This window comes from Pipra filicauda, unplaced genomic scaffold (genome assembly GCF_003945595.2).
Source record: "Pipra filicauda isolate LSUMZ 115617 unplaced genomic scaffold, ASM394559v2 scaffold21_size4447388_pilon, whole genome shotgun sequence".
Taxonomy (NCBI): Eukaryota; Metazoa; Chordata; class Aves; order Passeriformes; family Pipridae; genus Pipra; species Pipra filicauda.
In genome coordinates this window covers 33,211-59,920 of record NW_024104332.1, presented here as the reverse complement: position 1 = coordinate 59,920, position 26,710 = coordinate 33,211, and the positions used below count along the sequence as shown (strand labels likewise).

Sequence of the window (26,710 nt, the reverse complement as noted above, 5' to 3'; positions counted from 1 at the left end):
GGTTGCTCCAAGCTCACGAGAGCAGAGTAGAGGGGGAGAATCACCTCCCAGGACCCCTTCCAAACCATATAACACTGAACTGGTCACTGAGGGGGTACAACATGGGAAACAAAACCAGTGTAGGGAAGGCTGAATAATTTTCTTTGGTTGCATTGTTAGCCTGAATTATTCTCCAATCTCTTGCTGGGAAAATTTGTAGCTTGTCAGTGCTTTGAGTAAATTGTTACACCTCAGAGTAGCCAGACTACTTCCCAAAGTGTCCACTCCCCAGAGGGTGATGAAATGCTATGAAATTGCTGTCTTGCACCTCTCAGCCTTGCGCAGATGTTGGAAATTTTGGGAATCCACAGGAAGGAATAATGTTACCTGATTTGTAAAACACACCTCCCTCAAAAACAGAGGTGAGCGCTCAAAATAGGTCCTGCTACACTGATAGCATGAGAATTGTTTGGCTTTTTCAGGTAACAGCAGCTGCGGAAGAAGTGAAAAGGAAATTGAGTGGGCTTTTGACACTCTTCTGAATTACAAATATTTTTGGAACGAGCACTTCTTATTTAGTAAACTCTAAGGGTTCTCCTCCCAGGCATCTGTAAAATTCATATTCTGCCACGTTGACTCTTTTTAGGAGCTTATTTGAATTTAGTGGAGGTGTTTCATTGGTAGTGACAGCACCAGGTAGTGCTGGATTTTCCGTAGTACGTCTTACAGCAACATCAATAAAAACCAGTGATGCCTGTGTGGAGAGAATAAATTATGCAAGGGAGAGAAAAGGCCACTCAGAGGATGCAATTGCAGCCTGAGTTAGCATGTTGTCTTTCTCTGGTATAGATGTCATGTAGCATATAAACACTTTGTTGTAGAGTCAGTCTGCAGTGGTCCCATCCTGGCTCTTAAGAAAATACTTGAAGTGCTCCATATGATTAATATGGGAATGCTAATTAATTTTCTTTTCCCTGAGGTGTTTTTACATGTGTAATCCGTGACAGAAATAGTGTATATGTAATGCATGTGCTCACATGCACAGTGTCTATGCAAAGAGATGTGCAAATGTATCTATATACAAATAGTTTTGTACAGGGACATCTGTGTCTGACAGATCCTGCAGGAGAACCTTGACAGCACGGGAGTGTGTGGCATGGAACAGCCAAACCACGTGTACCTCAAGCTGTCTCCTGTGTTTCTCCCAGAGGAGATGACTCAGTATTTCACTGAAGTCATTTCAGATTTGAAATCGTGGAGTCCCTCTGCTGACATTCCAGGCTAAATGTGGCTGCCCGAGAGGTTAACAGTTAATCCAAGGCCTTGCCTCTGGCTGTTGAAAATGCTGGGTTTTGTTCAGTTACACAGGCTGGTTTTAAGTCATCACAAATGACTCCTGCCTTGCAGATGCTGGAAGAAGTCACATCAGAAATATCAAATCCTTATTACTGATTCTTAGAAAACAGCTGTGCTGGGAATGTTTGTGTTAGATCAGGCTAGAAGGGACAGTTGTGATCCCTTCCTGTGTAAGGGACCTCTTCATTTTTCCATTAAATCTGTGGCTTATAACTGAGCTCACAGTTGTGACTTTTGGGAGAGCAGCCTTGTTCTAAGATGTAAAAATGATGCAAAATTCAGAGCTTGAGTTTTATAATGCATTAACCTCTCTTACCTGAGATCTGAGTACACCTTCAGCTTCCAGCCCTCCAGGATCAACTTCAGCTCCAGTTACTGAACTTGGTCCCTTCCAGCTTCCTTCAGCCAGGGAGCATCAAGTCTTTTATACAAATTATTTTTTAAAGTACATATGATTTATGTACTTTAGTCATAAATTTCATAATTTATGAAATATGAAATAGTCATAAACAGTTTCCCAGTTTATGTAGCTTTAGTCATAAACTTTTTTGCCAGGTGCCAGTGACTTTTTGGAAGGCTGTACAACAAATTTGGGCAGAGTCATCAACATTTGTTTTCACAAATGTTGGACAAAGAGGTTATCTCAACATTCAGACTTCCTAGCCCTCTGTATCCAAAAAAACTACCTTCTTATCAGAAGTGTTCTAGAGACATATGTTGTAACTGGTTATTTTTGTCAAAAAGCCTTTTTGGTGACAGCTGGTGTTATCTGCCATTTTGTGTGGCAGAGTTTTGCAGAGGTAGGACTCTGCAGTTGTCTGCATTCAGTGGGACTGGTCAGGTGATTTCCTCATCATTGAGATCCAGTTTGTAAGTTTTGCCCATTGTGAGCTTATTTTATGGTTGTCATCGAGGAATATTGGTGTTCCAGAGTTTAGGGACCCTCATGGTAATATTTCTCCATGTAGGCAGTGACATGTCCCCCCTTCCAGCTTATGAACTCCATCTCATGTTCTCTTGTCATCTTCTTATGTCTCTTGGTAACTGTCTCATCACTACTGGGGGGCTGTTTTTCAGGTCCCCCCCAGGCCTTCTCCTCTTTACCACCAAGCCCTGTTGCTTCAGCCTCTCCTAGTGCCAAGGACAGAGCCTTCCTTAATCTTTGTTCGCGAAACCTAACCAAGAAAGTGCCAAGGGCTTCCCAGCAGTGCTGTTCCCAGCCCAAGCATGTGGGACTGTCCCCATGCAGGCTCTGGGTGTGTCCCAGCAGTGGGCCTTTATCTTTGGCCTTGCTGAGCCTCCTGTGGTGGCTGTTGGCCTTTCTTCCAGCCCATGCAGGCCCCTCCGGAGAGTGGATTTGCCCTCTGACATGTTGACTGCATCCTCTTTAGCAGATCTGTATTTCTGCAGATCTGCTGCCAATTTCCACACTCAACCAGTTTTTAAGCTGAAATCTTCTTGCAAGCTCGTTCACTGTGACTTTTGGCATTTAATAAAGCATTCAGATAAAATTGTAGGTTCCCCTTGTTTGTTTTTTTTCCCCCCTCTGCCTTCATTTAACTCATAATTGTTTCCAGCTTAGGGGAAGTTTGCATTGTTCATTTTTGCAGCACTACTTTTTAGAACATTCCTGGTACCCACATTGCTCTGCAGTTAGGTCACAATCGCTGGAAGATGATCAATCATCCTCTCTTGGTTTAGAGCTCAGTAAATTGAAATAAAGGATGACCGATGTCTCTGTGTAAACTAATCAAGGTGTTTCCCAGTGTTCAGTCTTCTCACACTGATACAATCTCAGCAGTTTGGTGGTATGAGTGTTTTTGTTGAATTTAAAGAAGCTGTTACTAGTTAATGAGCTGAGACTGCTTTGGATTTAGCAGAGACATCAGCCTATCAGTAATTAGATGGATGACCAGAGCCATTAATTGTCAATCGAATCAATTCCACGAATTCCAAAGCAATGAGCAAGTGTTGAAGTTTTAGTGACTACTCATTTAAAAACAATGAGCTAAAAATTGTAGGATTTGCAGTTTTATACAGTGAACAAATAGAACTTTATTGACTTGCTCTCTGTGGCAGCCGGGTAGGCTGAATACTGAAGGAAGAGGGATATAACTTGGTCAATCAAGTGAGCTTAGTAGTTCAGGACTTGTGTATTCCTGAGCTAGAGGTGCTGTGGGTGCAGTGTCTGTGATTTGTTAGCTGAAATCTAGAGAATACTTTCCATATGTCCATCTGTCATGGTTGTTTTGAGATACTACCTCAGGACGTTGCAATTCTCTGGGGCCCTTGAAAACCCTTACATTTCCTAGTAGTGTTTACTTTGGCCAAAAAACATTTCAGAGCCATATGTACAACACACAACAGGAAGATTCATTGCATTCCTCGTGTGGCTTAAAGTAGAAATGTGTTTTCAAGTACTCTTTAGCTTTCTTTTTCGCCTAGACCTGCCATATGAGGAATGCTAATGCTGTGTCCTGTTTTACTTGTATTTACCTTGTATTTGGTGCAGTTTAAAAGGCTAAAGCACGTTTGGTCATGCTGCAGATGAGCAAATACTGATTTACTTGTTCATCCATGGGATCTGGAGTTGTTTCAGTAGGAGAAGCTGAGTAGTATCACCCTGTGTTGTTTCCCTGCATGACCTTCCCATCTTCTCGGTGAAACTCATCTGACAGCATTCAGTGCCTAGAAACACTTCATGCCATGTCCTTGGGAATGAGTAAGGTAGATTGCACTCCAGGAGGAGGTTTTTTTTTACCCTTGAGAAAATCCAGCTTGTTGTATTTACCTGCAGCTCTGAAGTGCCAAAGCTGAGAAGTCTAATGGGAATAAGTGTGTGCTTGCCAAGAATCCATCTTAAACTTTTTACTTAGTTCAGTGAGTCCTGATTTTATTTGCATGCTCCTTGGAAAGCAGTGACATAAATTTCCAGTTTTAAAGTTCGGGAATGCACTAAAGGGTAGGTGTTCATTGCTGCCTCCAGGGCTCTGGTGATCATTAGATCAAAGAAGGTCATTAACGCCTCACTTTTGTGGCCATCCCTTTGCTCATCCCAGCCAGAGGAGTGGGAGCTGCTGTGAGACTCATCATTAACTGGCTCTGGAAACATCGAGTTGCTCTTGGATGTGGAGGGGTCATTTTGCTGCTTCCAGCATGCAGTCCAGACGCCAGCTGTCCTGATCTGTACCTGCTTTGATGCATTTCCCAGTTTCTGCCTGGTTTTAAAAAACATGTGGCACACCAACCCTGTGCAAAAAAGGGGTCTTGGTTTTGCCTTTCCCCCCTCTGTCTTCTGCTCGTGTCAGGAAAGGGAGTATTAATTGCTTCCCTGCCTTTTTCATAGCTACTTTAGTAGCCAAGCTTGGAGCTGTTGTTTTGATACTTTAACACTGAATTATTTTGCATAGATTTGTGTGGAGGAGTTTGATTCTGGATTGACTTTTGTGATTTTTTATTTTTTTTACTTTTTTTTTTTTAATTAAAGGTTTCTCTTGGTAATAAAGAAAATAAGGGGTTTTTTTCAGGGTTATTTCTGTGGAGATGAATTTATAATGTTCATGGTATTATGAAATCTGAAGCTGCCTCTTAAGGTTTCCTCTTAGGATTTTAATTGCCCTGTATAGCCTCAGTTCCTTAGGAAACTAGGCTTAAAAAAAAAAATCTCCTTTCAATTGCTTGCAGTCTTTGGAGGTTGTTTTAATGAATCTTCTGGGATGAACGTTTTCCTTGAATTACTTGAGGAGTGTCGCCTTGTCTTTACTAATGAGAGCACTAGTCTAATTCCATTAGAAATTCCATTCATAATTAGGAACAGTTACTGTCTACGTATTTCATATTTCACTGAAGAGCTTTTATAACCTTTCATAATTGTGTGCAGTTTTTTTAGAGTCCTTAAACAGCACATGGTTCAGGATTTTTATAGAACAATCTTAATTTCTCAAACATTTGCCCTGTGACTGCCCCATCCCTGGAAATGTTCAAGGCCAGGTTGGACAGAGCTTGGAGCAACCTGGTGTAGTGGAAGGTGTTCCTGCCTGTGGCAGGGGGGTGGGAGAGATGAACTTTACGGTTCCTTCCAACCCAAACCATTCTGTGAAACCCTTCCTTGGGCAACTGGGCAAGAACCAGCAGTGACAATATGCAGTGCCTGGACCAGATACCTTCTGAAAACAAGTGAGTCATTGAAGGAGAAGGTTGTCAGCAACAGGTCTGTAAGTAAGTAATGAGCATAAATAAGGAACAAATACAAATGTGCCTGTAGAAGATCTTTAGGCATCCCTTTGGAAGTACAGTGAGCTGAATTGCCCCCAGAATTGTCCCTCTGCAACTGTCATTTCCCAGGATAGCCTCTTTAGTTCTGGAGCCACCAAAACCCAGCAACAACTTGGAATGGTAAAACTTCTTTTGCACCAAGAATGATCTCATCCCTGCTGAGTTTTTTTTTTTTTTTTCTTTTGCTTGTGGGTTTGGTCTTTTTCCATCAGAAGCTAAGTCTACTAAGAGCCTACTAAGTTTGCTAAGTCTGGCCTGGGAAGCACATTCTCAAAGTGGAAGGGGATTTCTGTCCTTGTGTCTCACTGCAGGTTTTATCTAACACTATAAACCAATCTGCCACACAGACTGGGAGCCCTGTGCTTTCCTTTCCAAGCTATCCCACGAGGTGCTAAATACAGGAGCTGGCAGATTTGGGATCTTTTATCTCTGAGTAATTTTGTCCTCAGACTGATTATTCCTTCAGACAGTTAAAAAGTACCAGAGCTCACCGCCTGTGTATGATTTCAGATCTGCTCCTTCTAAAAGCTCTTCCAGAATAATGTCATGCCCAGCTGTACTTTTATCCTCCTGGCTTTTTATTTCTGTGCTTGTACATAATAAGGGCATAATTACATTTAGATTTAAGTCTTCCTTGAAAATCCATTTTTCTAGGTAGCTCAAGAAATGCATTTGAAACTAAATAATGTCTTCAAATTTGGATTCTTCTTTATCTCTTGTCATTGGTCACTTTGAAGTTAGTCATCTTCTATTAATGTAGTTTCATATCTCAGAAGATCAGTCTGTTTGAAATGCTCTTTGATGCATCTGAATGGAAAGCACAATATAAATGCTGGGGTATCAGAGGTGTGTTGGATCCTCTAAGCAGACAAACAGTAACACAAAATAAAATTAAACTCAGAAGTTTGGAGAAAAAAAATATTCGCTGTCTGTGTTTCTTCACCAGGTCTTCTGGTTTAAAGTAATTCATTTAAGTGACCTTACAGTAACTTTTCTGTTTCTCTGTCATACTAACTCTTTGCTATCATTTTTACATCAAAGGCATTCAGGTAGGCATTTGAGTACTTAGCTTCTGCAGAGATTCTTTCTATTCAGAAGAGAGCAGGTCTTTTCCCTTGCCACTTCTCCAGAGCCATCCCAAACTTAACAGAAATAGAAGGAGCAGCTGGCAGTGGCTGTTACAGGTCTTCAATGTAGACCCTTGATGATTGAAACAACCCAGTACTGTGAACTGCTGCCCTTCGCTTGAGACACCAGCTCAATATTTGTGTTGGAAAGGAATGAAGCATCCGCAGGAGGATTCTTATTTATAACTTGCTTATTTTCTTCCTTACCTCCAAACTGCTTAGACTCTGCTTTTCTGGGGGTTTTATCTTTGACTTAGTGTAAAACTCAGGGCCGGTGTGGTTTAATTCCTTTAGGCTGCAGAGCCTGAGGGCAGAGGTACCGTGACCACTGTAGGGAGGGCATCACTTAGTGAGTTAACTTCCCTTGCTTTAAGCATTTGGGTTGGTTCACCTCTTCATAAATGGAGACTGAGTGACCTGCAAGAACATTTCTTCAGCTTTAAATTAATTGGGTTTGTGTAGCTGGAAGCAAAGTCTTTCCTGCAGATGTTCTTCATGGGTTTTCTGCTTGCTGGATCTGTTAGCAGTTAAATGTCTTGAAGTAAATCTGTCTGGGAATTAGAAATATTAACCACTGATCTGTAGTGATCATTGGCCAATTTGGGTGCAAAACAGTTTGTTTGGATAGTACTCACCAAAATTATCCAAGATTCTGTAAAAGGCACTTCAATGTAAGACGCAGTATATAAAATATAATGAATAAAATTTCATGGTCCATGGATGCTGCATCTTGTCACTGTACATTTCAGAGGAGATAATATTTGTGGTAAAAAGCACTGGAAATAACTCTAAACAAGCACTTTATTTTTCAGATAATTATGAATTATGTGAAGTTATGTGTTCCTGTGATGGGCAGTGTTCCTTAAACTGAGAACGGTTGAAATGGTTTTATTTTGCAGAGTAGGAAAAGCATGTGGGTGGGTCAGAAGTCAAATACCAGCTCTCTATTACCCAAGTTTTTAACATGTTTCCATCGTAATGCTTGTCTCTTTATTGGATTGGGTCCAGGGAATGCACTCCAAAGGTTTTTAGTGGCAAACTGTTTTCTTTAATGCCTTCCCTGAGGAATTTTTAAAAAATAATGCTCATTTAATTCATTCATGCATTGTTTAGCCCAGTTCTCTTTGTCAGGCTTTTCGCCCTTGCAAATAGTTTCACAGCTAGCTGGAAATTTTTCCAGTTTCCAGACATATCCCTATAAAATTCTGTATTCAAACAGTGACAATGATATATGGAGAATTCTGATCGTTACTTTTATTATTATTAAGTTCAAACACTAAGGGTTTAGTGATGACTCAAGACAGCTGGAAAATTTGCCTTGGAACAGAGAAACTATTTCAAAAGCATTTACTTGAATTTATTTTAAGGTGCTCTTTAAAAAATTTATTTAATTATTAATGTGTTTGAGCTGGTGCTGGAGGAGCAGTGGTGTCAGTTGTGCCAGGTGCTCGTAAGTGATGAGCAGATTTTACTGAAGAGCCTTCTGACTAAATTATCTTTCACACTTGACAGTTCCATTGGCTGAAAGTATTTTTGATTAGAGTGTAAATTTTTGAGTTTGCAGGTTGGCTACAGAGGCTTCTTGGTAGCTCTTCTATCCTGTGTCGTGCTCGCTGCTTCTTCACCAAGTGGTGTTTCCTGCACACATGGTCCAAGTGAAGCCCACTCTGGGTTGTGGGAACATCTGGCTGAGTACTCGTGTTTAGAAGGGAGCCTTTGCAGTGACCCTGTGTCCGATCTGGAAACCATCACTGCAGCACGTGTTTGCAAGTGCAGAGCTCTGTGAGTTCAGAGTCCACAACTATTGTCTCTTTTAGTTCTGTGCAGGCTTTATCCTACTCATGGGACACAAATGGGGATTTAAAAGGTCAGTACTGTTTTGTGATCCTCCCCTCAGCTTTACAAGCTTAATGTACTTTGACCTGTGTAGCTGAAGTCCATCTCCCAAGACGTGTCACTTAGCTGAATGCCAGTTCTGCCCTCTAGTCCCTCACTGAATACACCCAACTGTTAGATGCTTTGAGGTTGTACTCAGTTATTTTTAAGGGCTTAAAAAATGGGCCCTTGTATCAAAGTTTGTTCCCTAAAGCCTGGCTGGTAACATAATAAGAAACTGAAAGCTGAAAATGTTTTAGTAGTAAACCCCTGCTTTCATCTGTCAAGCCAACCAAATGAAGAATGTAGGTGATCAAAGCATTATTTGACAGCCTCTTCAGGATATTGAGAAAGCATCTTTATCAATTATTGGCAGAGCAGAAGGATCAGGTTGGAGTGGAACACTTAGTGGTAGCTTGGAAAACACAAGTAAAATCTTACAGTGCATCTAAATATGCAAAGTTCTGGGTACCCTGGGCTTCTCCTTCAGCTGAAAAAGAATTGAGACCACTCAGAGTTTCTCAGGATGGATCTTTAGTTTTGCACTGATCTTTCAGCAGCTGTTCCAGAAAACAGCATTAGCTATTGCCCTTCCTCCCTGTCATCGTGGCACATGGAAATGTATTTACTGTTCCTGCAGGCCCCCGGGGTGTAATGAGGTGCGAATACAGATTGTCTGCTGCTCACAGGAACAAAGGCTGACCGAGGGTTGCAGAGGGATGGCAGCTGTTCGAGACTGCTGGGTTAACTGCACCCTAATGTAATCCTGCATAAATGAGTGGAGATAAAACAAACTGGACCTTGCTGCTACTGGAGGGATGTAATATAATATCGAGCTCCAATGTGAGCCTGGTATTTTGCTAATTGTGCAGAGTTCTGGGATCTGGTGTGTCACGTTGCCGGCCTGGTGGCTGCTGCGTGATCGTCAGTAACCTCCAATCCATGACTGACAGCTCTGTGCTGCTTGCTTGAATCTCTGCTTTCATCTGATTTGTTTTGTAATTTATTGAGACAGAGTAGCTTCCTGCTCTAGAACAGCTCAGAGGGACGCATGCGGGCACACCTGTCACGCAAAAGCTGCACACTAGAATTTTGGTATGAACACATCAAAAACTGGAGTCAAGAAACATCTTCCACCTTGTGTGGAGTACCTGGTGGTGCTGGCTGTTCCTTGATTAAAGGCAGGGATTTTGTGGCACTTGGTCACACTATTCTGCAGCCAGAGCAAAAGCCCCTGCTAGTGTTTTTGGGTCTGCTGGCTCTCTTAGCACAATGTGAAGTCTGACAGCATCCTGCTTGTTTGTGTTCTTAGCCACAAAAGCCAGTTTGCACACATATCAGTCAAGCACACTGAACTTGTGTCAAAAGAGTGGAGTTTCATTTGATGATCTCTTGAATCTGGCGTAAGGGAGTGGCAGATCAGCAATATACAGAATTTTCTGGAATTTCTTTCCAGCACCATGCTGGTGCTTGACTTCAAATATTACCTTGGTTAGCCCTGCATTCATTTTGGCAAAGTAAATGGAGAAAAGGGGATTAGTTACAGCTGCCAAATGAAGTGTTGTCAGGGAGTGGGTCTTTTCTATGGATTCTAGCCCTGTGTTGGCAGACTTTAGAGGAAACTTCAACTTGAAAGACTTGAAAAATCTTGGACTGCCTGCCTTGTCAGTAGTGTGAATAATTCAGTAACAAAATCTACAAAGCCAGAATATTTTTTCCTGCTGTCTTGAAAGATCTTTATTTCTGTAGTAAAATATTTACCATGTAACTTCCAAATTACTTTCCATGTAATACCTCAGAATGGTTTGGGCTGGAAGAGGACCTTCAAGACCATCTTCTTTCACCCCCCTGCCACAGGCAGGGAGACCTTCCACTAGACCAGGTTGCTCTGAGCCCTGTCCAGCCTGGCCTTGAACACTTCCAGGGATGGGGCAGCCATGTTAATTTTAGCACTGTTTTAGCACTGGAAGAAAATCAGGCTTTCTGTGAGTTCTCTAGGAACAATTCAACAGCCATGTCTATTCAGAGCCCCCTATTCAAGCATCCCACTGGATTTCCTCATGTGGGGATATCGTAAGGATGCTGGTTATTACATGACTACTTCTCTGATTAGATGGTGCTCTCCACAATGTCAGGCACTCTAAGTGGTACTTGGATTACAGACACTTGTCCTGGAGCATTGGACAATTGTTTTTACTGTGTTTTATTTGGCTGCATCAACAGAAGCAACTTTTAATGGTTCTGCTGGCCAGAAGAGCCTGTTGGGGGCTGTACTCCCCAGCAGTGAAATGTGAGCTGGAGGGAGCTGGGTTTCTTGCATTACTGCACCCATCTGACACTGCTTGAGGTATTGCCATATCCCTCAAGTCAAAATAAGTCCTTTATAACTTCCACAGCACTTACAGTGCTTGTTGGAGAAAACAACAGCTGCTTTTGATTCTTCAGTATCATTGAGCATATGAACCCCTGAGCTGAAATCCCTCTAGAAAAAGAAATAGGGATTACATTTCATAGGGGGACGAGTAAACCAGGTTTGGACATGTTTTTGGATATTCTCTTTATTGCTGAAAATTCACAGATGTTTGTCAAACGTTAGTTTAAATAGGTAGATAACCCTGAAAGACGTAACAAGTGACAACAAAGATGATCCTTTGGTTTCAGGCTCTTATTTACTTCATCAGGAATGACAATGAACATTTCACCACTGCAAATTTGGGGGTTTTCTCCATTGGCTGCACTCAAGCCAAGCTTTTCACCTTGTATTGATTTTCCTTATAATGATTTCAGTCATTGTAAATAGTTTCATTTTGATATCTTTAAACTGAAAAATGGGTTTAAAGAAAAATAGGTTCTTTTTTTTTTAATCCAGTATCATTAAGTGGTTAATGTTGGTTTACAATAGAATTTGTAGATATGTTTGACACTTATGTTTGTGTGAATAGAATGGGGTCTGGTGTCTACAAATCTAGTTTGGCCAGGCAACATTGCAATTTTGAGCATAGTTTCTTGTGGAGGGGACTTAGTTATCCAAATTGCTGGAGCCTTGAAGCAGATGAGGACATTATCACCTCTCTCTGCTCAGGTAGCAAGGGCCAGAGATTTTTGGGTATTCTCAGTTCACTCTAAATCAATTTGAGTCAATTAACTGTAAATTAAGTTTGAAATCTAATGCCTAGCTCTTATTTAGGGCATTTCATCAGTGGAAACAAGCATGCTGATGGAGAGCTCATTGTGGTTTTTGGTACTCTGCTGTTGAGAATTGCAGTGATCTAGAGAAGAAAATGATTCTCTCTGGGTAGGACAATAGAGCAGTGGGGGACTGGGCATTCATTTGGATCCTCTTAGTCCTGCATTAATACCCTGACATTTAAATAACATTCTGTTCCTTATCCTTTCCTTAATTTTGACGTGAATGTCTCAGTCTTTCTGTAATGTTCCTACACAGATAACCTTTCTCACCTGTTTTATCTCTGCTCTGACAAGTTCATTTTGAAGGAGTAAAGACAGACTGCTTTTCTCTGCTGTGCTGCCCTTTGTACTTGTAGGTGCCAAAGGTTCCCGTTACACAGATAAGCTAAAATGCACAAGGGAAGAAGCAGCCAATTTTTTAATTTAAGTTTGACATTCTGCCTTTTTTTATTTGCCTGCAAAATAAATTCTTTTTCTGATTTTCAGGACTGAGCTTGGCCTGTGGCTTAAATCAGCATTGGACTGCACTGACTGCAGTCACAGCTGAGACTTATCCTGGCTCTTTTCTCTCTTATGCCTTACAAACTCCAACCCTGCAGGCAGCCCGTGGTTGTGATAAACAGAGTGAAGAACATTTGGCGAGGAAATCAGTGCAAGACTTAAGTCTGAGTCCCTGGCAGTAATTCCTGTGGCTGAAGGAGTCAGATACCCTCCCTGGAGGAGCCTCTGGCACTGCCTCACGCTGACAAAAAGAGGCTCTGCCAGGGTGTTTGAAACCATTTCCCCTGTGCTGCTGAGGGGAGAGTTGCTCTGAGTGGCTTGGCAGTGGCTTATGATGAGTGGCCACTCATCCATGATGTATTGACTCTATTCTGCAGGCAGTCTCAGCTATAATTCCTTGGCTGAAAGGAAATTTTTTTCTTGTGTGTGATTAAATGCCCATCTTTTTAAAAATAAAAACAAAGATTGCCATCAGGAGGGTAATTTCCTGAACAAGGCAGTACACTACAGATAGCTACTAAAATAGGTGAAAAGGGAAAGGAAGCTTTTGCCTTATCCTTAAAAGCAATCAATTTAATGTGAACAAGGTAAGTTACTGTAAGTGGGGAGAGATTCAGAACTGCGAGGCGCGTCGGGTTTAAAGTAATTTTTCGATTAAAGTTTCCTAGATTGTAAAACTGTAATTGGGTAGAGGAAAGAGGGGAATCCATTCGTATATTTTAAACTGAACAGTCTGGTGTTTTACATATTGGAATATGAGATAATAGTAATTAGGTGTAGAACAAAAGAGTTTCTGTGGAGCTGAGTGTAAAGGAATTACTGAGTTGACAAGCCTGAAGGTTTCCTCCTCCATTCCCCAAGATTAAAAATTATACTTTTTAACAAAATGTTCCTATGTTTGGTGTGTCACCGTGGTATGGATAGATGTGTCAACCTCAGTGCCACTCTTGTTTTTGAAGGATTTCTGTTTTCTATCCTTTCACTTCTCTGATAAAAGTTGAATATCATTTTCGAGTCTGTCAGTTTGATATTCTAATAACAGCAGCAGAATAATTTGAAGAAATATAAAATGATGGATGATGATAAAACTGAGTAAAGAGACTCTGGAAAATTTTGCAAGACAACTCTCAGTCTGCATGAAAATAATCTTGTGTTTTTAAGTAACTGCAAGTTAAAGGTCTTGATGGAAACATTTCTGTGTTCTTTCTTGCTTATGCTCAGTGTAACACTCCATTTGTGTCTCATCAACCTGAGTGGAGTGCAAGGATCACCTCCCTTGACCTGCTGCCACTGCTCAGTGTGGCCCAGGATGGTAGTGGTTGTCTTTGGTGGTTCATGGTCAGCTTGGTGACCATCAGAACCTCAAGGTCCTTCTTTGCAGAGCTGCCTGCCAGTCCCCAGTGTGTGCTGGTGGGTGGCGTTGTTCGTGGGCAAGACTTCGCATTTCCTTTGTTGAACCTCCTGAAGTTCTGCTCTCTCTGGTTCTCTGGCCTGTTGAGGTCCTTCTGGATGGTGTATCAGCCACACCTCCCACTTTTATATCATCAGCAAGCTCTGTCCCTTCATCCAGGTCGTTAATGAAGATATTGAACAGTGCTGGCCCCTTGAGTGCTCTGCTGGGACTCTGTGCTGCTGAGCAGTTCAGCAGGTTCAGTCCCCCTGCTGCCCATTTATCTGACCTGTCCTGAATCAGCTTGTCTTAGAGCTTCCCTCAAGTGAACCTTTAGCAATTGCTTTGCTTTTTAGTCTTTCTTTGGTAAAGGAATAAGGCTTCTGCAGTGATACCATCCATCTATCCCCTCATCCCAGCCTCCCCCTCAATCCCTGTAGCTTTTAAACACACACACCGATTTCCATCAGACTTGACAGAGCAGCAGAGTCTTTACATGCAGTTGCTGTAGCTGTCACAAAAACTGTCAGCAGCAGCAGCAAAGAGAGTGAGCCTCCAGGAAAGCCTCCCATGCCAGCTCTGCCAGGCCCCGATCTGGGTGGGCTCCGCAGGCATATCCAGCTTGGAGCAGACCCTGAGCTTTGCCCTTCGTCAGCTGGTGCCAAGGAGACCTGGGTGAAACCCAAGGGGGCTGGAGGAGGCTGAGGGAACTACAGTTCTTGCTGGGAGGGAGGAGGTGATGAAAGGTATCAAAAGGTGGAGGGGGCAAGGAAGGCAGTAATGATATTTGCAAGTCTGGAAGTGGCCAGATTTTGCTGTCTTTGCTTGCTAAATGTGTGTCTTGTAAAGGCCTTTCTGATTATGCTTGACATTCCCAAGCAGGAGGACTTGCAAACAGACTCTTGCACACTAAGAACTTTATTCTGGTAAAGAGAACTACCCACAAGCCACTCAAACACCACAGGGAGTTCCATTGCTTCCTGCTGATCATGAGATCTGCATAGTTTTACTTGCAGTTGTCTTTTTTCCTCTTCCATATTTAGCCACATTGGAAGTACTTAGGGAGCACACTGCTGAATACATGAATTTTTAGGGGATTTTGTACAACTCTGATTTTTTCATTTTCAGTGCTGCTGGCTCTTACTCCCGACAGTGCTGTTAAAATTGCTAAAGAAGTAATTGAGGTCAAGGCTTTGAAGCTACTGCTTCGTCATCGTCTTGCATTATTAATTCTCAAGGTTTACAGAAAGAGTGGCATTGTAAAACCCATTATAAAATTGTATACAGTGTCATGCTGGCTGCTCTGCTTGCGTGCATTCTGCTCTCCTTTTTGTAACATCTCACTGGATTACCTCTTACCATTTTTAGTTGTTTTCATCTGTAAAGTGGATTTCTCCTTCTCTACTTTCGCCTCTTCCACGTGATCTTGGAATTACTCTGATGTGAAGTTTGTGAGGTCGCAGTCTTTCTTGGCAAGAAATTACAGTGAAAAAGAAAGTTCCCAAGAGTTTACTGTGGGATCCAGGGCTGTGTCAGAGGAACAGTTTGAGGTGATATAGCTATTTCTATACCCTTAGAAACAGTAAAAAGATAATATCTTTAAAACAGTGTAAGAAATGTTTTGCCAAATGTGGTGATTTCTACAGTACTTTAGGAATCCCTTGGTCTTTGCTGGGTTTCCTGATGCTGCATCTGCAGTTGAGGTATGTCAGGAGATTTCAGGACAGCTCTCCAGACAGTGCTTTCCCGTGCATCTTTCCCATGAATCTTTGTAAAATCAGTGCGTTGTAAAAATGCGTGTGTTGCTTAAATTAGCATAGTCTCATCCTTGCTGTGCTGTTTACTTACTCCTGTTTGAGCTTCATTTGGACTTGGACCCATTTCTGTCCATTGTCTAATATGGGGTTTTCCACTTAACCTCATCCCCTTGTTTAAATTGATAGCCCTGCACCAGGCCTTGGCATCTTGAAATCTCTCTTCCCAGTAGGAAATAGCTGCTTCCAGACATTTTCAACAACACTGCTTTTTATTTCTAATGGTACAAAACTGTGATGTGATGAAAGTGTTCTTAACCTTCTTAAGGTAAAATAACTCACACTTATTCCTGGCTACTGAATCAAATATCTATTTCCCGATTTATTTTATAGGGGTTACAAAATGTTGAAGGATTGGTCTAATTAAATGCACCCACAAGGTATATCTGAGGAACTGAAGTATATCTTCATGTTAGGTCAGGCAAACCTGGCAACTCTGGTGTAAGGAAGCTTTTTTTCCCCCCCACATTTGTAATGAATCCCAAAGTACTGGTAACTGAACTTGCAGCCTGGCTTTCCTGCCACTCAGACATCGGCTGCTCCACACACCAACAGGGTTTCAAGCAGAAGGAGCTTCTCAAGGGAAGAACTTGATCTGCTGCCTTAGAGGCAAACCTCAGCTTTCCAAGCTTTTACCGCACTGGAAAAGAATTTAGCCCCAAAAGGCTTTCAGAAGGCTTGATGTGGGTTTTTTGGAAGCTATTTAATATTTGTTGTGGGGTTTTTATTACTCTCTGATTGCAGCTTAATGTCTTATTAAGAACAACAGTTCCATCCCAGTCCAAAAACATCTTTTCATAACAATTCTCCCTGTGAGTCATTACATTTATTTATCTCCGTATTTATCGCAGTAAATCCTTGACTTCCTCTGCACCCCCAACCACCCTGTTTGGTGTTTGTTGTTCTCACTGAAACTGAGGCAGCCACAGTAGAATACATATTTGTTTTTCTGCAATATTCCTGCATTTACAGAACTGCACTGGGGTTTTGCTTGGATTGCCTCCTCATTTTATGTTCCGTGTCCTTGTTACAGCCTTTGAGGCCTCTTCCCAGTGAGCAAAAAGTACATTAAGCAGCGTGTGCAAATGAGCAACAGCACAGCTGCTAATTGTGCTAACAGATGTAAATACGAAAAACATTATTTTTCTAATGCTACAAGTATTCATAGAAACCATTACCCATCTTCCATAACACTTTGATTGTGGATGGAGCCTCTCTCAGGTTCAGCAAAGTTGATTAAGCTTTTGCAGATGGTTTGATTTGCTGAGGTAATGGTAGAAATGTGGGAGAAATGCAGATGTTTTAAAGCTTTTGGTTTAGGTGCTTTAGGCAACTAAGTGGCTTAAAAGGAAAGCTTTTGCTTTGCATCCTTTAGAAACATTCATGACTCTTGAACAGGAACATATGGGAGAGTTGCTGAATGCCAACAAGGAGTCTGAACTCTTGGAGCTGAGTTCCCCCTGTGCCTCACCTGCCTGGTCAGGTTTGTTTGAACATCATTTGCCTTGAGTAGAGTATGACTTGCAAAAACCCTCTGGCCAGACCCAGGCAGCTCCTATTTCCTCTGTGCTTGTAATTTATCCATTAAGATCTCAGATCCCAAGGACATAACGTCTCTTGGGAATGAGTGGCATCCTCCTGTGTGGAAGTGCATTTGCCGCTCAGAGAAGGTTAACGTCAGTGTAATTGGGATAATTCAGGTAATTTTCTTGAAGGGCTTTTCTGTAACTCTTTCCAACTGACAAAGGGGCCAGTGTGCCTGGCACCAGCCTTGGGAGCCTTGGAGGAGACCAGCTCCTGACATCGGGCACTGAGTGACCAAGCAGTCTCTGTGCCCCCTGGCTTAACTCCGGGAAGGTTTTCTTTGTTTTCAGCAACATGGGCAAAATCAGAAATGGTAACAAGGAGTCAGTCAGCCCTGGCAAATCCTGAGCCATTTGGCACCGCGGCCGTAGGACCAGACTACTCACAAAGTCTCCACCATCTGCCTATAGCCAAGCTGCTCCAAAAGCCAAAGGGTGGATTTGGCAGGACTCAGGACCTACGTCAGATTTGATCCAGGGAACAATTTTTCTTTGGGAAGCTGCATTGCCCTCCTCATCTGGCTCCATTCCCTCGCCTTTGCACAAACAGGATTTAGATGTCGTTATCCCTGGCTACCACAGCAGCATTCACACTGTGCCTCCCTTTCCTCTTCCAGTAACTTCAGAGAGTGCTTTTCTTCCTTTATCTTTGCTCCACTGGGAGGCAACTGGAAGTTTGTGGAGGCATGATGGAAGTGGTTCCTATAGGAGATGTGAAATCTCAAACAGCCCTGCTGCTCCATGTTCAGCATGTTAATGCTTTGCTCTGTCCTTGCAGCACATCTTCAGCTTCCCTGTGTCCTGGCAGGCAGGTCACTGCTCTCCACATCAATTCTGTAACCTACCTCTGCGTAAAGGTGTTTTTCAGAAAAAAGGTCCAAAACTTAGTGTTTCTCTTCTTCCCCACAATGCTGCTCTTTTCCAAATTGCTGCAGTGGTGTGATTTGTATTTGCTTGTTGGTTTTTTACCCCTTGGAGTAAAAAGTCACCATTTTTTCCTTTTAGAACTTAGCTGCTAAGAAATCTACTGAAGCATTTTCTCACCATTTTGCAAAACGATAATTGCTTGATGTCTAGAAACAATTATAAAATCTGAAGTAGAGATCACAGGCCATGAAAATTGATGTAGCTTTGATTGCACCTGCTAAGCACAGGAGCTTGTAGGAGAGACCTCTGTATAAGTTTTTCACCCCCCACTCTTCTCTTTCTTCATAGAACTAAAATTTAATTACAGAGCTTGGAAAAGTCTTCAGATCTTGTAGAGACTGAGCTAAATAAAACAATGACAGGGAAATGAGAGCAAGGCAGGAATATGAATTGAAAAAACACCTCACACTTGAGATTTTTGTATTACTCAAAAGTTTTATTCAGCTCCTTTTTAAATGGGAGGGGACGTGTGGGAGCTGATGGGTGTGAATACTGATTTCCCGCAAAGTGGAAAAGAAAGAAAAGGTGGATTTAAATATAATTTATAGGGTTAATTGGTAAATCTAACTGGTTATTATATCTTCCTCCTTAAGCTTTGGCTGAACTGAGTAATGTTGTTTTAGTGGTGCTCAGAAGACCTCTTTCCTAAAAACTTTGAGGAAAACTACAAGGTCCTGGTTGAAGTTGTTTGGAATTTAACCTTGGTGAGAAATGTTGGATTCCAATGGTGTTCTGTTAAAGTAGTGCTTTTTTAATTATTATTGTTTTCTTTAACACAAAAGAGGGAAGGGCAGCAGCAATTGATTATTTTTATGATCTTTTTCTGTTTCCATTTGAATTTTACAGGATTGTAGATCTAAAGGATGTGAAGGTGGATCAGAGAGTTTGTCACAGTGTCTGGGTGGTTGTAGCCACAGCTGAGGGACATGTGGTATGGAGAGACTGCCCAGTGTGGGCTTCAGAGAGACAGAGAGGGGCAGAGTCTCTGCTCTCTAATAAACCGAGGTCAATACTGTTAGTAGGAAGAAGAAAAATTTTGCCAAATACTGCAGTGTGTGAAGTGCCCGTAGTGGGTATATTAAGGATAGTAATGAGCTTAATCTGCTTTAGTTTGGTGTAGAGTTTTTTTATTTTGTTTGTTTGTGGGATTTTTCTTCATTTTCATTTTGTTTTATTTTTATTATTATTACTACTATTTTTGGGTAATTCTTACATATACATTCGTTTTAAATAAATAAAAAAGATTCCCAAGAGAAAGTTTCCATTACAACTTTTCCAAACTTCTCTGGTAGCTGTCACAGAAGTATTGTGTTTGTTTTGGATTACTGAGCAGATCTTCTTTGGATTAGAAATAAAAGCTTAAATAAAACATTAGCAGTTAGTCAGTATAACTTAGTGCAATATAAACAGTTGAAAAGATAAAGGCTTTTCTCTCAGAGCTGCCAAATCAGGTCAAACCCCAGTTTTTGAAACAGCAATTCATTCTTGAGTGTGTGCTTCCATGTGCTTTTAGAAATGGCAGGATGTAATTCTCTTCTGGGATTTAGGGCTCTACAGATCCTCTCCCAAGTGCTCTTCGGTAGAATCACAGAATGATTTGGGTTGGGATGGACCTTAAAGTTCATCTCCTTTCAACCCCCTGCCATGGGCAGGGACACCTTCCACTAGCCCAGGTTGCTCCAAGCCCCATCCAACCTGGCCTTGGACACTTCCAGAGATGGGGCAGCCACAACTGCTCTGGGCAGCCTGTGCCAGGGCCTCCCCACCCTCACAGCCAAGAATTTCTTCCTAATACCTCATCTAACCCTGCTCTCTGTAAGTTTATATATATTTGGTATTTGCTTAAAGGTTATTTACTAAACCTCTTTGTTGAAATACAAAGGACAATTTCTGTGGGATATGTTTTAGCTTTACAGTCTCTGCTGTAGCCAGTTCTCAGCTCAGAAATATGCCATGATTTATATTTCATATTCTTCCTCCACTGATGATTTTTGAGTTTCCCTTTGATTGATTGTCCCCATCTGATTTTCATCAACTGAAGCAAGGATTTGGCCAGCATTACTCATGTAGCAAATACTTCCCACAGAGTATTGATGTACTGCTGTGTTCTCCCTCTCACCTCTCACAGCTCAGGGTGCTGCAGAGCTGCTTTGGGTCTGGTCCAAACCAGACCTGTTTGGAACAGGTCCTGTTCTGTTTCTGTGCTGTCCTGGGGTGGCCATCATTCTGAGGGGTTTGTTTCCCATCCTGCCCACAAGACCAGTGTCTAATTTCTGTCCCCAAATCCCAGGGCTGTGTTGCACAGAGGAGGTCTGGCTCAGGCACAGATCTCTCCACCCCTAAGGCAGTGTGGCAGGTATTGCTCCCAGACAGAAACCCAAGCCTCATTCCTCCTTGGCACATCTCCAGAGAACCCAAGGGCAGCTTTATCTGCCCTTACAGTACAGTGAGATTGATGAAGGGCAAATGCTGGTAGTTTAAAATTAGATTTCCCCTTTGAAAAGCTCCTCCATGTGGTGTTTCCAGGACTCACTGATGGTCTGTGTCAGAGTTTAATGACTGGCTGAGTCATTTCTGGTGAAGTTTCATGTGTTACACCATCAGTGCTTCTGTTCTACAGGGACAGTCAACCCTCTCCCCTTCATCAGTATTTGGCCTGATGGCTCTGATGACATGGGAAACTACTTGGTGTAGAGGCAGGCGGCTGTGCCTCCAGCCAGGCTAGCAGTGGGATGTGATCCAGGTCCAGAGGGATGTGGCAGGAGCCCCACTGGGCACAACAACCACCCCCTCAGCCGTGGTCAGTGAGGGTCAAGAGTCATGTCAGTGACCATTTCTGCTGAGGGTCTGGCAGGAGCAGAAATGGCCACTGACAAGAGCTGCTTTGATGGGGGGGAGTTCCAGCAGCAAACCTCCTGACTCTTCTCCCTCTCAGCATCAGACCACAGGACTTTATGCTTTTCTCATCTGTCTTGGCATCAAAGGATGCTTGGGCTCCAGGGCACTAATGCAGAGCCGGGCTTGGGTACGGTTCCTTAGAGTCTCCCACAGGACACAAGCTCCATTCAAGGGGTAGGCTTTGTTTTTTTAATAAGAGCAGATATTTTGTGCAACCTGCCTTCTAGCCTGTCTTTCTAGTCCTACACTTAGGATCTGCCCTTGAAGGGATGAGTCCTTTTTCTTTCCCTGAGCATTCCTAGCAGGATTTTGTATGCACCTCTTTATAATGCAAGATATGTGCTGCTTTGATTAATTTTTTTTGCATTTGATTATTCAGTGCTGCACATAAACAGATGTGCACAGAGAGAAGTGCTCCCTATTAATCAGGAGCTGCTGAGCCATATGGCACGTGAAGATGGAGTGTCAGCTCTGGGATGAGCACCTTCTGTTCAGCAGCCAGGTTCACATCCAGGGATTACTGTGTTAATATATTCCTGCCAACACTAGATCCTTCATCCCGGGCTGCCTGAGTGACAGTGTGGATTTCTGGAGCCTTCCTACTTCACTGAGGTCTTGTGTTTGTTAAATCACTGCTGAGAGCCCCTCTTCATGTTTACTAACCTCATAAAGGTACAGATGAAAAAGCAGAGGGTGCTGAGCTGTCTGCACTGCTCTCAGATACTGCACACAGAGGAAGGTGCAGTTGGCCCTGTTGCATGTCCAGGGGTATTTCTTATTCTTGTTCCCAGTTTCTTTTAGTGACCCATCTCTTGGAGAGACACAAGAGTAGGAAATAACATACAGTAAGCCCTCAGTTAATTAATTAAGTTTCCACAACACTGGGAATTGTAACTGCAAGTGTTAGAGACCCTGGATGGTTGTAAAACGAGGAAAAAACTACTAGGAAGTGTCACTGTTTTGGTTATTGTAAAAAATCAACGTTATTCCCAAGGTGGATCTTACTGCCTTTATGGCTGGCACTCTGATATTTAGCTCTGTACCCCAGTAATGAATAGATTCACAGAATGGTTTGGATTGGAAAGGACCTTAAAGCTCATCCAGTCCCACCCCCTGCCATGGGCAGGGACACCTTCCACTAGCCCAGGTTGCTCCAAGCCCCGTCCAACCTGACCATGGACACTTCCAGGGATGGGACAGGCACAGCTTCTCTGGGCAACCTGTGCCAGGGAAAGAATTTATTCCTAATATCCAACCTAAATCTACCCTCTTCCAGCTTAAAGCCAGTAAGCCATTGAGGAGTCCAAAAAGTTTCATCTGTCAGGTGCAGTGTTGTGACCAACATGCTCCAATGTTGTGAGTGCCCCAGACCAGGCTGACAGCAGGCACAAATAACCAGTAAATGAGTGTTCCTGCATTGTTTGCCATGATGAGTTAGTTTGTATCTAGGTAGTCCACAATGTATCAGAGCTGAAAACAAATTCAAAAGGTCAATTTTCTTTTTGTTTGGGTGGTATTTTAACAGACTCGAGGTACGTAGAGGTGGTTCTTGCCTGGGGCAGCCAGAGATCTGTGACATTTTAATGTGATACTCAGCTATCATAACTTTCATCTATAGCTTGAAATTGCCTGGTATTAGAAATTTCATTTAAAATGAAGATGGTATTAGCTCTGTAGTGTTAGGTTTTTAACGCACTTAACAGTTGTGCAAGCGTGGAAATATGTGTGCTTGCAGCAGAGTTTAAAAGTCACTACACAGAATATTGCCTTTCGTAGGTGCCATATTGTGCCAAAATAGGTGCTCCTTTCTCCTAAGGAGAGCAGGCAGCCTGTCCCTAAGGAGGAAAGGGATTTCTGCAGCCCTGGCTTCTGTCAGCAGTCAGTGCTTGCAGGGCTGCTCACCACACCTAGAGCTCTTAGTGCCAAGGTGTCAGGCATCTCCAGGTGATTTCTTCTCACTTCTGCTCTCTGCATTTATTTCTGCCAAAGCTCAGATCCATAACTCTCCTGAGAAGAACCTTTAGCAGAGAGTGTTTTTCCCCTAAAGTGCATTTATATTTTTGACCTTAAACTGCATTTTAAACTTCTTTGAGAGTCAGAGCACTTTGCATATAGTTCATGGGAATCTCTGCGATGCACTTTATCAGCTGGCAATTGAAATTGTGAACAGCTTTTCTGGTGGATCATAGTTCTTTGATCCTGTGATTTGGGACTTTAACCATAGGATAAACTATCTTTTCACTGGTAGAAAAACTCAGTGGCAGAAAACCAAACTGCCATAAAGGGAGCTGACGTGTAGGTGTTTGAAGCGTGGTGTTGGAGCCAAGGAAGTATAGATGCATTCCAAGGCTTACTAAGGCAAAAAGGCCATATTACTGCTTTGTCCTGGTGTTATGTGCAGTTCTTTGCTGAGTGATCTGTACCAGAACAGTTTGTGTTCAAAGAGTGTCGTTTTACATGTCAGCAAACCTGGAGCTGAGAAGTGACACTGAAGCAGGACCATGCCTTGTGATTCCACAGGTTGTGGCAATGGGACTTTGTGCCCTTTTTAGTAAAAGCAGAGCCTTGGCTCTGCTCACCAGGCAGCTCCAGCACACCAGGACAGTGTTCAAAGCCTCTTAATCTATTGCATACATTGGTTTTTTAGGGTTTTTTTAAACAGATGTGAGTACATAAATTTCCCAGGTTTTCCTGCTTTATATTCTAGCAACACACAAAATGGGGAGCTGAAAATCAAGCAAAATGCACTTTGCTGTGAAAGCCCCACTTCACTCTGGAGCACGGGTGCCTCAGTGTGTTTGGGTGGAACATACTCAATACCAGGCTGTAGGCACAGAAGGCAAGGTTCAGGCTCGGAATAACATACCAGGAATGTGGCATCGGCCTGACATCCCAGTTTGGACAGGGATCACATCATGCCAGAATTTCTCATGCTTGGCATCTCTGTGCTTTATGAAGTACCAGAACTTTGTGTTTTCCCCTAGATACAGAGGTTATAGAACAGTCAGACTCTGTTTCCATGGGAAACTCTTTGCCCAGTGCATTCCCCAGAGGATCCCTGTCAGAACGTGGACACCTGTTAGCAAGGACTGGACCGTCAGAACCTGGGTGTCTGGGAGAGCAGTGGGCCTTTCCCTTGGTGGCAGTTTCACCCTACCAGTGCCAGTGTGGGAATGCACCCGTGCACAGTCCCACAGGAATCCATCTCTGCTGTGCTCGGGGTAACTGTGCCTGTGCTTCCCTCTAGGAGGACTTTCGGAATAAAGTTGAAGATTACATTAAGCGCTACGCCAGATGATGAAGGGAGAAGGATGGCAGGACCATGGCTTCCACACTAGAGTTGTCCTTAACTTCAACAACAACAATAAACCAGCCCGGATTGTACTAGTCCTGTGTCCATGTTGTACTGAAGAAGAAAAACTAACTTCATAACCTGTCCATGTTCAAAGGAGAGTTCAGCATAAATACAGCAAGAAATTGTGTCTGTTGGTTGAAAAAGTTGTTTGCTTCCTTTTAAAAAATGTTTACTCTTCTGAACTGTACTGTATATCCTGTTGATGAGATATGCTTGAGAAGTTAAAGAAATCACTATTGAAATTGTAACTACACTTTTTTTTTAACTCTTGCCTAGTCTGGAGGGGGGAAGGAAAACAAACCCAAACAGAAAAGGTGGCGTGTTTTTGGAACACTCGGAGTTGGCAATAAATGGTCTCCTGTGAACCAAATCACAAAACTGTTGCCTTCGATGAGCAGAAACAATATGAGCTTTTCCCAAGAGTCACTCAGCTGAGGCTTAGAGCTTGCCAGAATGCAAGTGCAAAATGAGATTCTACTTCTGGTATTGAAATTCTCAATGCTATTTAATGTAAGTATGTTTTTGTCACAGTTTGGAATTTTTACATTATTAATTTCAGCCCCTGTTTGGGCTACAGTATTTTTTTTTGTTTCTATTCATTGTGTGAAGTAGTTAAAAGAAATACAGGCTAATGGGTAACTTAAGTAAATGTTTAGTATTAGTAAAAATTACATATATATTATATATTTCTGTAAAAATTTAATGGAAGGGAGATTTTTTTTTTTAAGAAATCTGCCTTTGGCTTTCTGATCTGGATGTGGTGAGGGAGCATGAGATGCTGTTTGATCTGACAACAGTAAATTCACGCACCATTACCTGGAGAACACCTAATTGTGTTCTCCAGATTCCTGCACTGGAAGGGAATGATGGAGCTGGGACCCATAATACACCACACCCCATCCGTGCATGCTTGGCTTTCTCAGTGACTGGAAAGGATGTTGATGCTGTAATTGCCTCTTCTGTGAGGAGCTGTGTGGCAGACACAGTGTGTGTGTGAGCAGGGAGCCTGCAGGAGAGAGTAGCATGTACCTCAGGAATCACTTCAGTCCATGTGCCAGAGCTCCCTGGGCATCGTCCGGGATTGAGATCACGCAGAGGGAGATGATGGAACTGATTTGAGCTTTTATAAACCATAGAAATAAATGTTTGTGTGGTTTTTTACAGAGCAGGTGTGTGTGTGACACTTGGGCATCGACTGTTGGGTTTTTACCCCTTCATTCTTTCCTGCTGTTCCTCTGCAGATGCTGAAAGAAATCAAAATAATCTCCATCATGAGAGATGGTGGCAGAGCTGGGGTGCAAACTGTAAGCACAGTACAACTTGTCATGTTTTAAGTTTTCCCTGTGCCTTTTCCCTTACACCTTCACAGGCTCCTGTAGCTGTTACTGGAGGTCTGGGAAAGCAGGGAGATGAAATGCAGGGATTGGGATGCAGGAGGAGAGCTTCGCCTGAGGATAATAGTGCCACCGTGTCTGTTCACAGTGAAACATGGATCAGCCTATTATTTTAAGCAGGCAACTGCAGTGAGATCTTTGCTGCCCAAACAGAAATGTCAGGGAAGGTAAGAAGTAAAACACTCACAAAAATAGAAAGGTTGGGAAATACATCCAGAAATACATCAGAAGAATTCTCTTGGTTTTGAGCTGAAAACTCTGAACCAGTTTTCTGTAATGAAGATGAGTAATCCTTGCTGTAGTGGCACCCTGGCAGTGTTATCACCTTCCATCTTTCAGGAAAAGGGGTCAAACTCCCCATTTCTTGGGCTGTCATCCATGCCTAGCTCCCAACTTGTCCCGGGAAGCCGCTGCAGATGCACCAGGGCAGAGCAACTCCAGGGTGCTGCTCCAGGAGCCAGGAAAGCTGTGTCAGGGTGGGCAGCAGGTTTGGGGTATCAGAGAATAGAGCTAGAGCTGCAGCTCTCAAAGCCCATCCCCACCTCCAGAACAATCCTGCTGTTAAAATCCTTCCCTGTGTTTTTGCTTGCCTGGAGGAGATGAGCAGAATAATAAAGTTTGGATACTGTTAAATACTATTAGAGTAAGGTGTTTTGTGCATTGTGCCTTCTAGCCTGTCGTTCTAGTGGTCCTACACTTAGAATCTTTTCTTTGAAGGGATGTTAAGAGTCCTCCTTTCCCTGAGCAGGAAGGCCTGAGCATTGGTTTGTGCCTATCCAGGATGCACAAGGCCAAGAAAATGTTACACCTCATCCTCATCCTACAAGAGCCCATCACCTCATCATCCAGGAAAATAAACTGAATTAATTTTTCCTGAACACAATGAGCTGGGGGGGGGGTTATAAATTTATAAATATATGTGTATTTATATGTATTTCTGTGTATATTGGTAGAATCATAGACTGGTTTGGGTTAGAAGGCTGGGTGGGTTAGGCAGAGGGCTGTGTGTCCCACTGCCTGGCTTGTCCATTCAGGAGGGCTTTTTGG

General features: G+C 42.7%; 1 protein-coding gene across 1 annotated transcript in view; it reads left to right on the top strand.

Moving 5' to 3' along the window:
- UBE2F (ubiquitin conjugating enzyme E2 F (putative)) overlaps positions 1 to 26,301 on the top strand; it is a 66,068-nt gene extending 39,767 nt beyond the window's left edge. Inside the window, exon 10 of the mRNA XM_027735660.2 lies at positions 24,162 to 26,301. Coding sequence (XP_027591461.1) covers positions 24,162 to 24,212 — 51 coding nt within the window. The 3' untranslated portion in view covers positions 24,213 to 26,301. The remainder of the gene's footprint in view (positions 1 to 24,161) is intronic.
- Positions 26,302 to 26,710: the final 409 nt, after the last annotated feature.